Source organism: Oncorhynchus clarkii, chromosome 17, assembly GCF_045791955.1.
Source record: "Oncorhynchus clarkii lewisi isolate Uvic-CL-2024 chromosome 17, UVic_Ocla_1.0, whole genome shotgun sequence".
In the NCBI taxonomy this organism is placed as follows: domain Eukaryota; kingdom Metazoa; phylum Chordata; class Actinopteri; order Salmoniformes; family Salmonidae; genus Oncorhynchus; species Oncorhynchus clarkii.
Genome location: NC_092163.1, coordinates 81,780,091 through 81,796,766, shown reverse-complemented (window position 1 = coordinate 81,796,766; position 16,676 = coordinate 81,780,091). Strand labels below are relative to the sequence as shown.

Here is a 16,676-nt window from a genome sequence, read left to right as displayed (position 1 = left end):
TGGGTAGTATATGGGGCTTTGGTGACAAAACGGATGGCACTGTGATAAACTGCGTCCAATTTGTTGAGTAGAGTGTTGGAGTCTATTTTGTAAATTACATCACCGAAGTCGAGGATCGGTAGGATGGTCAGTTTTACGAGGGTATGTTTGGCAGCATGAGTGAAGGATGCCTTGTTGCGATATCGGAAGCCGATTCTAGATTTAATTTTGGATTGTAGATGCTTAATGTGAGTCTGGAAGTAGAGTTTACAGTCTAACCAGACACCTAGGTATTTATAGTTGTCCACGTATTCTAAGTCAGAACCGTCCAGAGTAGTGATGCTGGACAGGCGGGCAGGTGCAGGCAGCGATCGGTTGAAGAGCATACATTTAGTTTTTCTAGCATTTAAGAGCAGTTGGAGGCCACGGAAGGAGAGTTGTATGGCATTGACGCTCGTTTGGAGGTTAGTTAACACAGTGTCCAAAGAAGGGCCAGAAGTATACAGCATGGTGTCGTCTGCGTAGAGGTGGATCAGAGAATCACCAGCAGCAAGAACAACATCATTGATGTATACAGAGAAGAGAGCCGGCCCGAGAATTGAACCCTGTGGCACCCCCTATAGAGACTGCCAGAGGTCCGGACAGCAGGCCCTCCGATTTGACACACCAAACTGTATTAGAGAAGTAGTTTGTGAACCAGGCGAGGCAATCATTTGAGAAACCAAGGCTGTTGAGTCTGCCAATAAGAATGTGGTGATTGACAGAGTCGAAAGCCTTGGCCAGGTCGATGAATACGGCTGCACAGTAATGTCTCTTATGGTGGTTATGATGTTGTTTAGAACCTTGAGCGTGACTGAGGTGCACCCATGACCAGCTCTGATGAAACCAGATTGCATAGCGGAGAAGGTATGGTGGGTTTCGAAATGGTCAGTAATCTGTTTGTTAACTTGACTTTCAAAGACCTTAGAAAGACAGGGTAGGATAGATATAGGTCTGTAGCAGTTTGTGTCTAGAGTGTCTCCCCCTTTGAAGAGGGGGATGACCGCGGCAGCTTTCCAATCTTTGGGAATCTCAGACAATACGAAAGAGAGGTTGAACCGGATAGTAATAGGGTTTGCCAACAATTTCGGCAGATCATTTTAGAAAGAAAGGGTCCAGATTGTCTAGCCCGGCGGAATTGTAGGGGTCCAGATTTTGCAGCTCTTTCAGAACATCAGCTATCTGGATTTGGGTGAAGGAGAAATGGGGTTTGTCTTGGGCGAGTTGCTGTGGGGAGTGCAGGGCTGTTGACCAGGGTAGGGGTAGCTAGGTGGAAAGCATGGCCAGCCGTAGAAAAATACTATAGTGGATTATAGTGTAGGCCTACATTCCATGAGACTTTTGAAAAAAAAACATGCAGGGCATTAACCTATTTATCCACTTGTCCTTCAGACAAGGTGACTGAAAATGTTGTTGGATGCAAGAAACCACTTTACAAAATGAAATTCCTTATTCCCATACCATTATTACAGAGAATTAGACACATGATGCTACCCTCTGCCTATTAGCTACTTAGCTTATTCAATCCTGTCTCAAAGTACAACACGAAAGCTCTTTACCTGACTCGCTTTTCAATTAAATGTAGGGAGCAATCACTCCCATTGCTGATTAGATTATCTATAACTGGGCTAATAACTCACTAGCTAGCAAAGGATATGAACAAAACAAGCACAACTACTCATCTGATCACGACCACTCATGCTGTAAACACAGTCTAGTGCATCTACTCACGACCACTCATGCTGTAAACACGGTCCAGTTCAAAGTAAATGGCACAGATCTGTTTTTGACAATGGTCAATTTGCATATAGGCCTACTGCAAATCTGATTGGTTAGCTGCACCGGTCTGTGTAGTGTATGGGCCAGGTTCTGTGGTCCACGTGTAACCTCTGTTCTTTCTGTGGTTCTATGGTCCAGGTGTACCAGATGGATACGGGCCACTATCTGTGCAGGAACAAGTACTACGGCCGCAGCCTGTCCATCGAGGGATTCCGCCACGCTCTCCACCAATACCTGCACAACGGGGCGTCGCTCAGGAAGGACCTGTTTGAACCCATGCTGTGTAAACTACGCAGCCTGAAGGCCGTTCTGGAGAAACAGACCACCTACCGCTTCTATTCATCCTCCCTGCTCATCATCTATGAGGGGAAGGAGCCTGAGCTGGCCTACGTCTGGCAGAAAGCACCACGGCTTGTACCACAGCCAGCCGCTGAGATGCCCTCAGAGAAGGAGGAGGTGGTGCTGGTCAACCCAGGAGTAGGAACGGGTGTCCAGGGACCGGGTTTAGTATTGGATCTCCAAACGGTCCAGAGACCGACCGAAGAACCCCTCCAGCTCCCCCAGGCTCTCCTACCACCACCACACTTCCTCCCCACCCCTCCACAGCCACAGCAGCCTCCCTCGGACCCTCACGGCCCCCCTCGTCCTCCACCCCGCCCCTCCAGCCCCAGCATCAGTGTGGACGTCCGCATGATAGACTTTGCCCACAGCACCTTCAAAGGTTTCCGTGACGACCAGACGGTGCACGACGGGCCGGACCGAGGCTACGTGTTTGGATTGGAGAGCCTCATCAAGATCTTGGAGGGCATAAGGGAGGAGAACCTGTAGCGGTAGAACCTGGGACTGACACATAGGGTGTGTCTCAAATGGTATCCCCCATTCCCTTTATAGTGCACTACTTTAGACCAGGGCCCACAGGGCTCTTTGACCAGGGCCCACAGGGCTCTTTGACCAGGGCCCACAGGGCTCTTTGACCAGGGCCCACTTGTCTCTTTGACCAGGGCCCACTTGTCTCTTTGACCAGGGCCCACTTGTCTCTTTGACCAGGGCCCACTTGTCTCTTTGACCAGGGCCCACTTGTCTCTTTCACCAGGGCCCACTTGTCTCTTTCACCAGGGCCCACAGGGCTCTTTCACCAGGACCCACAGGGCTCGGGTCAAAATAAGTGCACTATGTAGGGAATAGGGTGCCATTTGGGATGTATCGATGGCCATCTTTTCAGGAGAAGAGAACCTGTAGCTGTAACCTGACACATCTTCATCCTGCGTCTTCAGATCTCTCCACCCTCCTCATCCTCCTCCTCTCCCTAAGTGCTACTACCCTGTCCTTCATGATTATATTTGGAGAAAGAAAGAAAAGTTCAGAATTAATATGAAACGAGAAGAACCTGAGTGATGAAGTGGAAGGCTACTGTCTTGAATGTAAAGGTTAAAGGTCATGAACTTAGGCTGTAAAGGTCACTCTCTGACTGTTGTGCTCCTTCTAGGGGTAGACTCATGAGAAACGTACAGGGAGCATCTATAGTCCTGTTATATCCTCTCTGCTAGGGTAGACTCATGAGAAACGTACAGGGAGCATCTACAGTCCTGTTATATCCTCTCTGCTAGGGTAGACTCATGAGAAACGTACAGGGAGCATCTACAGTCCTGTTATATCCTCTCTGCTAGGGTAGACTCATGAGAAACGTACAGGGAGCATCTACAGTCCTGTTATATCCTCTCTGCTAGGGTAGACTCATGAGAAACATACAGGAAGCATCTACAGTCCTGTTATATCCTCTCTGCTAGGGTAGACTCATGAGAAACGTACAGGGAGCATCTACAGTCCTGTTATATCCTCTCTGCTAGGGTAGACTCATGAGAAACGTACAGGGAGCATCTACAGTCCTGTTATATCCTCTCTGCTAGGGTAGACTCATGAGAAATGTACAGGGAGCATCTACAGTCCTGTTATATCCTCTCTGCTAGGGTAGACTCATGAGAAACATACAGGGAGCATCTACAGTCCTGTTATATCCTCTCTGCTAGGGTAGACTCATGAGAAATGTACAGGGAGCATCTAAAGTCCTGTTATATCCTCTCTGCTAGGGTAGACTCATGAGAAACGTACAGGGAGCATCTACAGTCCTGTTATATCCTCTCTGCTAGGGTAGACTCATGAGAAATGTACAGGGAGCATCTACAGTCCTGTTATATCCTCTCTGCTAGGGTAGACTCATGAGAAACGTACAGGGAGCATCTACAGTCCTGTTATATCCTCTCCTCCTGGACAGAGATGGCTGCCATTCCTCTGAAGGAAAACAGAGGGGCAATGTCTGTTTGCCTTGTGGGTTTGTCGCCGCTATGTGGCCAGCTGAAGTATTGCAGGGTTTGGTTTGAAAGTAAAGCTGCCACTGCTCAGGGCAAGTCCAGGTCCTTGTCTTTGTCCCAAATGTCAATCTATTCTCTTTATAGTGCACTACTTTGTACCAGGGCCCATAGGGAAACCCATAAGGCTTTGGTCTAAAGTAGTGAACTATATAGGGAATATTGCCATTTTAGCCTGTCTCCGGTGTGGGACTGGTACAGGGAAGAGCGATCTGTCTATCTGTGTGTGTTGAGGGTTGGTGGGGACAGTGTGTGGGTGGGGTGGGTTGGGTTGGGTTAGGTTGAGGTCTTGGGGACTTAGCTAAGTCCCTTATAGCAGTATTCCTATCAGGGCTTCAAAAGAAGAGCAGCTTTCTTCCAGGCAGCTGTGAGTGATGAGGGTTGGTGGGGACAGTGTATGGGTGGGTTGGTTAGGGTGAGGTCTTTCTTCCAGGCAGCTGTGAGTGATGAGAGCTTTACTGTAAAAACAAAGAAGTGGGCTAAACAGGAAATACTTGGCTCTGCCTCTTGATTACAATAAGTAGAAAAATAAATACAACCCACGTGTGTGGCTGAAATAGCACCCTATTCCCTATCTAGTGCACTACTTTTCACCAGAGCCCTATGGAACCTGGTCATAAGTAGTGACCTACATGGGGAATAGTGTGCTATTAAGGGATGCAACCTTCAGGCTGAAATACCACGCAGCTCTGCCTGTCTGTCTGTCTCTGTCTGTCTGTCTGTCTGTCTGTCTGTCTGTCTGTCTGTCTCTCTGTCTGTCTCTGTCTGTCTGTCTGTCTGTCTGTCTGTCTGTCTGTCTGTCTGTCTGTCTCTCTGTCTGTCTCTGTCTGTCTGTCTGTCTGTCTGTCTGTCTGTCTGTCTGTCTGTCTGTCTGTCTGTGTCTCTGTCTCTCTGTCTGTCTGTGTCTCTGTCTCTCTGTCTGTCTCTGTCTGTCTGTCTCTGTCTGTCTGTCTGTCTGTCGGTCATCTAATTTAGAAACCGATCCGTTATATATTGTTGCTTTTTATACTCATCTCTCTTATTCAGTTCCAAAAACCGACCGTTTCATTTAAAGTTGTAGAATGTAATTATTTAAATATATTTAGTTCCTGATCTTGGTCAGTCCCTCCCTCTACCAGTGTCTGGTATTTAGGCCGGTCCCAGCCCAGGTATGTCTGGGCCATGTCCCATTGGGACTCCCGTCATCCTTACAACTTTCTCTGATTTTATGATCTTGAAAATATCAAATATCTCTTTCCTTTAAAAAAAAAAATTTGCACTGTAGAAGGTGAATTGAAAGCATCAAAGCATGATTATTATTATTATTTTATTTTTTAAATGTTACTTATTTTCTTCTGGCGGTATTAAGTCACGTCAAGGGGCGGACTTCTCGCCAGACCTGGATTCAAATCATTTCAGATACTTTAAGCAGGGCTTGATTGAGCTTGCATGGCAAAATGAAACAAATAGAATTGTCATAAAACTGCAAATCCTCCTGCCCGTGATCTGGAACAACAGGCACACTGAATTCAACACTCAAAGCATTTAAAAGATTTTGAGAAACGTACAGGGAGCATCTACAGTCCTGTTATGTCCTCTCTGATTATGAAGTAGTACTTGAACCCAGGTCTGCTACTCTCTCACCACCGATACACAGTGAACCCTTGGTCCTCCATTTTAACACATGTAGCAGAAAGTTAGTAAGAGATTGTCCACTCTTCCTCCACTACTCTCTTCCTCTTCTGTGTCCTCCCTTTGTCCCCCAGCCTACTCACCATGGAGTGAGAGGCAGTCATTTGGTTAGGGTGTTTCTCTGTGTAGATTGGTTGTAGAATGTTGCACTGTAGCCATAAATCATAACAGTTCATGTGGATAATTTTTTCCCCCTCTGCTGTTAGAGATGAGAGCTTTACTGTAAAACAGAGAAGAGCAGCATGCTCTGGCAGGATGCAGGTCTGGTCTTTTTCCCCCTCTGCTGTTAGAGATGAGAGCTTTACTGTAAAACAGAGAAGAGCAGCATGCTCTGGCAGGATGCAGGTCTGGTCTTTTTCCCCCCTCTGCTGTTAGAGACGAGAGCTTTACTGTAAAATAGAGAAGAGCAGCATGCTCTGGCAGGATGCAGGTCTGGTCTTTTTTTCAGTTGAATATCACTGATAGGTGTGTGCACACTTTCTGGTAACTTTCCCCAAATGTGTAAAGAACAGGAAGGCCCTCACACTGTTGATGCTCCACGCGCTTTATCGACAACGTTTCAATCCGACACAGCCCAGTCACAAAGTTTTTAAGGACGTGCGTATGACCACACAACCTTTCTAAAAAATAAAAATAAACGTCCCCAAAATTCCCAGGTTTTATCGAGAAACCCCAGTTGGAAGGTTCTCAGAATCATGGATGGCGTAAAGCAGGAAATCCGGAATCCTTCTATCAATAGTTCTGGAAAAACCTATGGGTTTTGGGGGGGAAGTTACCAGAACTTTGCAACCCTACTCTGACTAAAAGCACTACTGTGCTATAATATTTTATCTTTAAGTCTATCTATGCTCTAATTCTACACAAGCACGTGAACTGACTTTTTAGACGTGTCCAGAATTATAAAACCACTTATTACTACTGCAGTCAGATTAGCTCAACATAACAAAACTGTTGAATGACTGACTTAAGGTTTAGAGATGTATCTACTACATTCTATTCTGATTCTAGAACCAAATCTATTCGGTTCTAGAACCAATTCTATTCGGTTCTAGAACCAATTCTATTCGGTTCTATTTGTGTTTCCATTTGTGCTCCCTTGTTTCTGGATATTGGCGTTTATGGAGAAACAACTATTATTTAAAAAGTCAAGTCACTCTCCTCCACAACTATTATTTAAAAAGTCAAGTCACTCTCCTCCACAACTATTATTTAAAAAGTCAAGTCACTCTCCTCCACAACTATTATTTAAAAAGTCAAGTCACTCTCCTCCACAACTATTATTTAAAAAGTCAAGTCACTCTCCTCCACAACTATTATTTAAAAAGTCAAGTCACTCTCCTCCACAACTATTATTTAAAAAGTCAAGTCACTCTCCTCCACAACTATTATTTAAAAAGTCAAGTCACTCTCCTCCACAACTATTATTTAAAAAGTCAAGTCACTCTCCTCCACAACTATTATTTAAAAAGTCAAGTCACTCTCCTCCACAACTATTATTTAAAAAGTCAAGTCACTCTCCTCCACAACTATTATTTAAAAAATCAAGTCACTCTCCTCCACAACTATTATTTAAAAAGTCAAGTCACTCTCCTCCACAACTATTATTTAAAAAGTCAAGTCACTCTCCTCCACAACTATTATTTAAAAAGTCAAGTCACTCTCCTCCACAACTATTATTTAAAAAGTCAAGTCACTCTCCTCCACAACTATTATTTAAAAAATCAAGTCACTCTCCTCCACAACTATTATTTACAAAGTCAAGTCACTCTCCTCCACAACTATTATTTAAAAAGTCAAGTCACTCTCCTCCACAACTATTATTTAAAAAGTCAAGTCACTCTCCTCCACAGCTATTATTTAAAAAGTCAAGTCACTCTCCTCCACAGCTATTATTTAAAAAGTCAAGTCACTCTCCTCCACAACTATTATTTAAAAAGTCAAGTCACTCTCCTCCACAGCTATTATTTAAAAAGTCAAGTCACTCTCCTCCACAGCTATTATTTAAAAAGTCAAGTCACTCTCCTCCACAGCTATTATTTAAAAAGTCAAGTCACTCTCCTCCACAACTATTATTTAAAAAGTCAAGTCACTCTCCTCCACAACTATTATTTAAAAAGTCAAGTCACTCTCCTCCACAGCTATTATTTAAAAAGTCAAGTCACTCTCCTCCACAACTATTATTTAAAAAGTCAAGTCACTCTCCTCCACAGCTATTATTTAAAAAGTCAAGTCACTCTCCTCCACAGCTATTATTTAAAAAGTCAAGTCACTCTCCTCCACAGCTATTATTTAAAAAGTCAAGTCACTCTCCTCCACAACTATTATTTAAAAAGTCAAGTCACTCTCCTCCACAACTATTATTTAAAAAGTCAAGTCACTCTCCTCCACAGCTATTATTTAAAAAGTCAAGTCACTCTCCTTCTTATTTATTGTTTCCTAAAGGAAAATGTGTTTTAGTTTGCGGCCAAACAAACCACCAGAGACGACAGCACGTTCCAAATGGCACCCTATTCCCTATAGTGCACTACTTTAGACCAGAGCCCTATTCCCTATATAGTGTACTACTATAGACCAGAGCCCTATTCCCTATAGTGCACTACTTTAGACCAGAGCCCTATTCCCTATAGTGCACTACTTTAGACCAGAGCCCTGTTCCCTATAGTGCACTACTTTAGACCAGAGCCCTATTCCCTATAGTGTACTACTATAGACCAGAGCCCTATTCCCTATAGTGCACTACTTTAGACCAGAGCCCTATTCCCTATTTAGTGCACTACTTTAGACCAGAGCCCTATTCCCTATGTAGTGCACTACTTTAGACCAGAGCCCTATTCCCTTTATAGTGCACTACTTTAGACCAGAGCCCTATTCCTTATAGTGTACTACTTTAGACCAGAGCCCTATTCCCTATAGTGTACTACTATAGACCAGAGCCCTATTCCCTATAGTGTACTACTTTAGACCAGAGCCCGATTCCCTATAGTGTACTACTTTAGACCAGAGCCCTATTCCCTATAGTGCACTACTTTAGACCAGAGCCCTATTCCCTATAGTGTACTACTTTAGACCAGAGCCCGATTCCCTATAGTGTACTACTTTAGACCAGAGCCCGATTCCCTATAGTGTACTACTTTAGACCAGAGCCCTATTCCCTATAGTGCACTACTTTAGACCAGAGCCCTATTCCCTATAGTGTACTACTTTAGACCAGAGCCCTATTCCCTATAGTGTACTACTTTAGACCAGAGCCCGATTCCCTATAGTGTACTACTTGTATTTTTATTAATTTAACCTTTATTTAACTAGGTAAGTAAATTAAGAACAAATTCTTATTTACAATGACGGCCAAAACCGGACGATGCTGAGCCAATTGTGTGCCGCCCTTTGGGACTCCCAATCGCGGTCGGTTGTTATACAGCCTGGAATCAAACCAGGGTCTGTAGTGACACCTCTAGCACTGATATGCAGTACCACTCGGGAGCCCAATGGTCCCTGGTCAAAAGTAGTGCTCTATATAGGGAATAGGGTGCCATTTTGAACAAAGATAATGGAATATACTAATCAAAATGTTACAAAAGATGAAAAGGAAAATCCACACGAGTCAATAAAGGGAGGAGAAGAAGAAGTGGGAATTCTTCCTCTGTGGTTGATGTTATCAGTGTTTCCATAGATCTGAGAAATTACTTGTAGAAGAAAAATATATATATATATATATATTAGCCGAGAGTATCTTTTTCCTTTTGTTGTTGTTGCATGGATGGATATTTTTTAAGAATTATAATATGACATCTTTATGACAACTTTGAATGTGAGCTATAAAACCATTTATTTAAGAAAAAAATGTTTCTGTGTCTGTTTTTTTTCGTCTCTTATTTTGTATTTCATTCTTACTGTCTAAAATCAACTGCAACATGTTTCAACTGCTAGAGTCTTCTTCGTGCTGCTAGAGTCTTCTTCGTGCTGCTAGAGTCTTCTTCGTGCTGCTAGAGTCTTCTTCGTGCTGCTAGAGTCTTCTTCGTGCTGCTAGAGTCTTCTTCGTGCTGCTAGAGTCTTCTTCGTGCTGCTAGAGTCTTCTTCGTGCTGCTAGAGTCTTCTTCGTGCTGCTAGAGTCTTCTTCGGGCTGCTAGAGTCTTCTTCGGGCTGCTAGAGTCTTCTTCGGGCTGCTAGAGTCTTCTTCGGGCTGCTAGAGTCTTCTTCGGACTGCTAGAGTCTTCTTTGGGCTGCTAGAGGCTTTACTTCCTGACTGATGTCTTGAGATGTTGCTTCAATATATCCACATATTTGTCCATCCTCATGATGCAATCTATTTTGTGAAGTGCACCAGTCCCTCCTGCAGCAAAGCACTCCCACAACATGATGCTGCCACCCCCATGCTTCACGGTTGGGATGGTGTTCTTCGGCTTGCAAACCTCCTCCTTTTTCCTCCAAACATAACGATGGTCATTATGGCCAAACAGTTCTATTTTTGTTTCATGTGACCAGAGGACATTTCTCCAAAAAGTACCATCTTTGTCCCCATGTGCAGTTGCAAACCGTAGTCTGGCTTTTTTATGGCGGTTTTGGAGTAGTGGCTTCTTCCTTGCTGAGCGGCCTTTCAGGTTATGTTGATATAGGACTCGTTTTACTGTGGATATAGATACTTTTGTACCTGATTCCTCCAGCATCTTCACAAGGTCCTTTGCTGTTGTTCTGGGATTGATTTGCACTTTTCGCACCAAAGTACATTCATCTCTAGGAGACAGAACGCGTCTCCTTCCTGAGCGGTATGATGGCTGCGTGGTCCCATGGTGTTTATACTTGCTTACTATTATTTGTACAGATGAACATGGTACCTTCAGGCATTTGAAAATTGCTCTCAATGATGAACCAGACTGGTGGAGGTCTGCAGTTTTTTTTCTGAGGTCTTGGCTGATTTCTTTTGATTTTCCCATGATGTCAAGCAAAGAGGCACTGAGTTTGAAGGTAGGCCTTGAAATACATCCACAGGTACACCTGCAATTGACTCAAATGATGTCAGTTAGCCTATCAGAAGCTTCTCAAGCCATGACATAATTTTCTGGAATTTTCCAAGCTGTTTAAAGGCATAGTCAACTTAGTGAATGTAAACTTCTGACCCACTGGAATTGTGATACAGTGAATTATACGTGAAATAATCTGTAAACAATTGTTGGGAAAATGACTTGCATCATGCACAAAGTAGATGTCCTAACCGACTTGCCAAAACCTATAGTGTGTTAACAAGAAATGTGTGGAGTGGTTTAAAAACGAGTTTTAATGACTCCGACTTAAGTGTATGTAAACTTCCGACCCTGTATATCATATTAAATATGCCACAGGCTAATCTGATCCTTCTAGAAGTATCCTGATTAAGCAATAATGCATGAGGCCATTCATGAAATGTCTTTCACCAGAACATATAGTCTAGGAGGTATTAGGAAAGGTAGAGTCAGTCAGTGACCAGGCGGGGTTTTGTTTTGATGGGGGGGGGGGGGTTAAAATCAAAAGTAACAGTCAGTATCTGGTGTATCCACTAGGCATTAAGTACTGGAGTGCATCTCCTCCTCATGGACTGCACCAGATTTGCCAGTTCTGGCTGTGAGATGTTACTCCACTCTTCCACCAAGGCACCTGCAAGTTCCTGGACATTTCTGGGGGGAATGGCCCTAGCCCTCACCCTCCGATCCAACAGGTCCCAGACGTGCTCAATGGGATTGAGGTCCGGGCTCTTCACTGGCCATGGTAGAACACTGACATTCCTGTCTTGCAGGAAATCACACTCAGAACGAGCATTGTGGCTGGTGGCATTGTCATGCTGGAGGGTCATGTCAGGATGAGCCTGCAGGAAGGGTACCACATGAGGGAGAAGGATGTCTTCCCTGTAACGCACAGCGTTGAGATTGCCTGCAATGACGACAAGCTCAGTCTGATGATGCTGTAAAACACCGCCCAGACCATGATGGACCCTCCACCTCCAAATCGATCCCGCTCTAGAGTACAGGCCTCGGTGTAAAGCTCATTCCTTCGATGATAAACGCGAATCCGACCATCACCTCTGGTGAGACAAAACCGTGACTCGTCAGTGAAGAGCACTTTTTGCCAGTCCTGTCTCTGGTCCAGCAACGGTGGGTTTGTGCCCATAGGCGATGTTGTTGTCGGTGATGTCTGGTGAGGACCTGCATTATAACAGGTCTACAAGCCCCTCAGTTCAGCCTCTCTCAGCCAATTCCGGACAGTCTGAGTACTGATGGAAGGATTGTGCGTTCCTGGTGTAACTCGGGCAGTTGTTGTTGCCATCCTGTACCTGTCCTGTAGGTGTGATGTTCGGATGTACCGATCCTGTGCAGGTGTTACACGGGGTCTGCCAAATTGCAAACGTTATTTGCACCTTGTCTATACCAGAACCAATGGGGGTACCTGAGTCTCATCACCTCTCAACTAGGGGTGGTATTTCCTCTATATTGCTGTGCTCTAGTTGGCTTGGTGGTATTTCCTCTATATTGCTGTGCTCTGGTTGGCTTGGTGGTATTTCCTCCATATTGCTGTGCTCTGGTTGGCTTGGTGGTATTTCCTCTATATTGCTGTGCTCTGGTTGGCTTGGTGGTATTTCCTCCATATTGCTGTGCTCTGGTTGGCTTGGTGGTATTTCCTCTATATTGCTGTGCTCTGGTTGGCTTGGTGGTATTTCCTCTATATTGCTGTGCTCTAGTTGGCTTGGTGGTATTTCCTCTATATTGCTGTGCTCTGGTTGGCTTGGTGGTATTTCCTCCATATTGCTGTGCTCTGGTTGGCTTGGTGGTATTTCCTCTATATTGCTGACACCTTATCCTTCCTTTCAGATCTACACTAGTGTGGAAGGATTAGAGGCTAGGGGTTGTTTCTGAAAGTGCACTAGTAGACGGTGGTAGAAGGTTTCAGGCCCATACACACTGTAACCACACATTTACACGTACGTCCCACAAGAGGGCGCCTCAGGACCAGCAGGAGAACAGGACTTCACACGCCTTTTAGATCAAAATGAATACGATTCTATGGACAGGACCTGATCCTAGATCAGGTTTATGAATACATGCCCTGTTTTAACCTGATTTTATATGGACAGGACCTGATCCTAGATCAGGTTTATGAAAACATGCCCTGTTTTAAGCTAATTTTATATGGACAGGACCTGATCCTAGATCAGGTTTATGAAAACATGCCCTGTTCTAACCTGTCATTGCTCAATTCGTCGGGGCATTGGACTCTACAAGGTGTCGAAAGCGTTCCACAGGGATGCTGGCCCATGGCGACTCCAATGCTTCCCACAGTTGTGTCCAGTTGGCTGGATGTCCTTTGGGTGGTGGACCACCCTTCTTGAAACACACGGGAAACTGTTGAGTGTGAGAAATCCAGCAGCATTGCAATTCTTGACCCAAACCGGTGTGCCTGGCACCTACTACCATATCCCGTTCAAAGGCTCTTAAATATTTTGTCTTGCCTATTCACCCTCTGAATGGCACACATACACAATCCATGTCTAAATTGTCTCAAGGCTTTTAAATCCTTATTTAACCCCGTCTCCTCCCCTTCAACTACACTGATTGAAGTGGATTTAACAGGTAACATCAATAAGGGATCATAGGTTTCACCTGGATTCACCTGGTCAGTCTCTGTCATGGAAAGAGCAGGTGTTCCTAATGTTTTGTCTACACTATACATACAGCATGTGAGCCAGGTCTGATTGATCTATAACTGAATATCTAGCCAAATAAAACTGAAAATATTATATATGTCTGTGTGTCATCCCTGATAGCGCTTTCTGTCCCTCACTGTTCTTGAAATCATTTTGAAAATATTTCCCGTAATGTCCAGTATGTGACCCCAGGTCGGGGAGTAACGGGACCCCCTGGTCGGGGAGTAACGGGACCCCCAGTTCGGGGAGTAACCAGGTCGGGGCCCTCATGTCGGGGAGTAACCAGGTCGGGGAGTAACCAGGTCGGGGAGTAACGGGACCACCAGGTCGGGGAGTAACAGGACCCCCAGGTCGGGGAGTAACGGGACCCCCTGGTCGGGGAGTAACGGGGCCCCCAGGTCGGGGAGAAACCAGGTCGGGGTGTAACGGGACCCCCTGGTCGGGGAGTAACGGGACCCCCTGGTCGGGGAGAAACCAGGTCGGGAGTAACGGGACCCCCTGGTCGGGGAGTAACGGGACCCCCCGGTCGGGGAGAAACCAGGTCGGGGAGTAACGGGACCCCCAGGTCGGGGAGTAACCGGACCCCCCGGTCGGGGAGAAACCAGGTCGGGGAGTAACGGGACCCCCAGGTCGGGGAGTAACCTGACCCCCCGGTCGGGGAGAAACCAGGTCGGGGAGTAACGGGACCCCCAGGTCGGGGAGTAACCTGACCCCCAGGTCGGGGAGAAACCAGGTCGGGGAGTAACGGGACCCCCAGGTCGGGGAGTAACCGGACCCCCCGGTCGGGGAGTAAATATTACTCCCAACATCAAGCCAAATCATCAAATGCACCTCATCTCAAACACTTTAAATATATTCTATGTGTGTGTGTCTTCTCTCTCAGGTGTGTGTGTGTGTCTTCTCTCTCAGGTGTGTGTGTGTCTTCTCTCTCAGGTGTGTGTGTGTGTCTTCTCTCTCAGGTGTGTGTGTGTGTCTTCTCTCTCAGGTGTGTGTGTGTGTCTTCTCTCTCAGGTGTGTGTGTGTGTCTTCTCTCTCTGGTGTGTATGGAGAATGTGACGGTCCTGGGGGAGGATGTTATCGTGAACGATGAGCTCTACCTCAACGGTGCCAACGTGCTTCTTCACAAGTCAATCACCGACTATGTCTGAACCATTATCATGTAGTTCTACATGTCACCTGTTAAATCCACTTCAATCAGTGTGGATGAAGAGCAGACGGGTTAAAGGAGGATTTTCAAGCCTTGAGGCAATTTGCCTTGGAGTTTTTACTGTTTTTAAATGTTTCTGGTGTCTTTATTGTCTGCTTCCCAAATGGCACCCTATTCCCTATGCAGTGCACTACTGTTGGGCCCTGGTCAAAAGTAGTGTACTATATAGGGAATACGGTGCTGTTTAGGATGCAATCTTTATGCTCTGATGCCAACCTCTTGTTCTGTTGCCAGTGTCTTTTCTCTATTGATTCGGACCATCATTGGTCAAAACAATAGAAGACTGTTTAGATCGGATGGGTTCTGTTGAAGACTGTTTAGATCGGGTGGGTTCTGTTGAAGACTGTTTAGATCGGATGGGTTCTGTTGAAGACTGTTTAGAGCGGATGGGTTCTGTTGAAGACTGTTTAGATCGGATGGGTTCTGTTGAAGACTGTTTAGATCCGATGGGTTCTGTTGAAGACTGTTTAGATCGGATGGGTTCTGTTGAAGACTGTTTAGATCGGGTGGGTTCTGTTGAAGACTGTTTAGATCGGATGGGTTCTGTTGAAGACTGTTTAGATCGGGTGGGTTCTGTTGAAGACTGTTTAGATCGGGTGGGTTCTGTTGAAGACTGTTTAGATCCGATGGGTTCTGTTGAAGACTGTTTAGATCGGATGGGTTCTGTTGAAGACTGTTTAGATCCGATGGGTTCTGTTGAAGACTGTTTAGATCGGATGGGTTCTGTTGAAGACTGTTTAGATCGGATGGGTTCTGTTGAAGACTGTTTAGAGCGGATGGGTTCTGTTGAAGACTGTTTAGATCGGATGGGTTCTGTTGAAGACTGTTTAGATCGGATGGGTTCTGTTGAGCTGGTGTTTTAGTCCAACACTGTCTGAAACTTCACTTGCCAGCCATTCTCATTTCCTGATCCAAAAAGGATACATCTTTTAAAAAGTCCTTCCTCAATTTCCTCTCATCCTGTCTCACATTTTTTTTGAGAAAAAGCTGAGCAGAAGATGTGAGAGCTAAATCAAAGGGAAATGTCATTTGAGATTCATCCCGTCTCCTCGACATCTTTTCAGAAGCCAATATTGTTATGTTTGTCTCTTTGTAGATGTACCACCGCCCCCCAGGAGAACTAGAGTTCTGTAAGATCGAGGGGTTAGCACAGGTCGAGATGGTAAAAGAAAGGTGAGGGATTTTTTTGTGAAGAGTTCGATGTACAGTATCCCATGTATAACTGGAGATTGACGCAATCGCCATGGCGCCAAAGCAAAGCAGTGGACCTTTCAATCAATTACCGTATTGATGATACCGCTGACGTGTCCATGTCCAATCGAAGTGAACACTTCATGGTTCAATTTTGGTTTAAGTTTTCTATACAATGCAACTTTTTCATGACTTTGTTGTGATATGATCTATATCAATAATATTCAATATGGGTCTCAAAAGTGTCGCTCAAACATTTTAAATCAATAAAAAAAATCTGCCGTGCCTTCTTTGAGGCCGTGTCTTATCTCTGGAAAGTTCTCTGGATGAATGGGTCATCCTGTACGACTTGTGGTAGAACAATTGTATGGCTTTTTATGCAACGTGGGGCTCAGTCACAGATGTTTTGAAAAACACAACGTTGGAATGAGGTTATAATAATGTATCATTACTAGAGTTTGTGTGCATGACTGTCTCGATCGGGCAACCTGTAATTTAACTTCTGTGTGTGTGTGTGTGTGTGTGTGTGTGTGTGTGTGGTGTGGCCCAATAATCTAAACTGCTGAGCATTGGTTTGGGTCTGTACTCCTGTTCACCCACTTCCATAAAAAGGCAAAATAAAGCTGTTTGGTTTAAACGCACAGGAAACATCTCCCTAACAGCAAGAGATCACAACTATTAAGGTGTCCCAATTAAGCACCCTAGTCTCTACGTTAGGAGCCTATGGGCTGTGGTCAAAGTAGTGCACTGTGTAGGGGGGGTGGGGGGGGGGGGG

At 45.1% G+C, this 16,676-nt stretch overlaps 2 protein-coding genes across 2 annotated transcripts in view; both read left to right on the top strand.

Annotated features, from left to right (window-relative positions):
- LOC139371464 (inositol hexakisphosphate kinase 1-like) overlaps positions 1-3,729 on the top strand; it is a 39,333-nt gene extending 35,604 nt beyond the window's left edge. The window contains exon 5 of the mRNA XM_071111898.1: positions 1,936-3,729. Within this exon, the coding sequence (XP_070967999.1) occupies positions 1,936-2,625 (690 nt within the window). The 3' untranslated portion in view covers positions 2,626-3,729. The remainder of the gene's footprint in view (positions 1-1,935) is intronic.
- Positions 3,730-5,107: 1,378 nt separating this feature from the next.
- Positions 5,108-11,772, top strand: LOC139369522 (uncharacterized). Its single transcript, XM_071108764.1, has 3 exons — positions 5,108-6,179; positions 6,265-8,130; positions 11,616-11,772. Exons 2-3 carry the CDS (start codon positions 6,953-6,955, stop codon positions 11,770-11,772), a joined length of 1,335 nt encoding a protein of 444 aa, XP_070964865.1. The 5' UTR covers positions 5,108-6,179; positions 6,265-6,952.
- The last annotated feature ends 4,904 nt before the right edge of the window (positions 11,773-16,676 follow it).

Coding starts and splice junctions, on each gene's coding strand:
- LOC139369522 (XM_071108764.1), top strand. CDS start 6,953: ATGGAGAAACAACTATTATTTAAAAAGTCAAGTCACTCTCCTCCACAA. Junction 8,131..11,615: donor CCACAGCTATTATTTAAAAA/GTCAAGTCACTC, acceptor AATCACACTCAG/AACGAGCATTGTGGCTGGTG.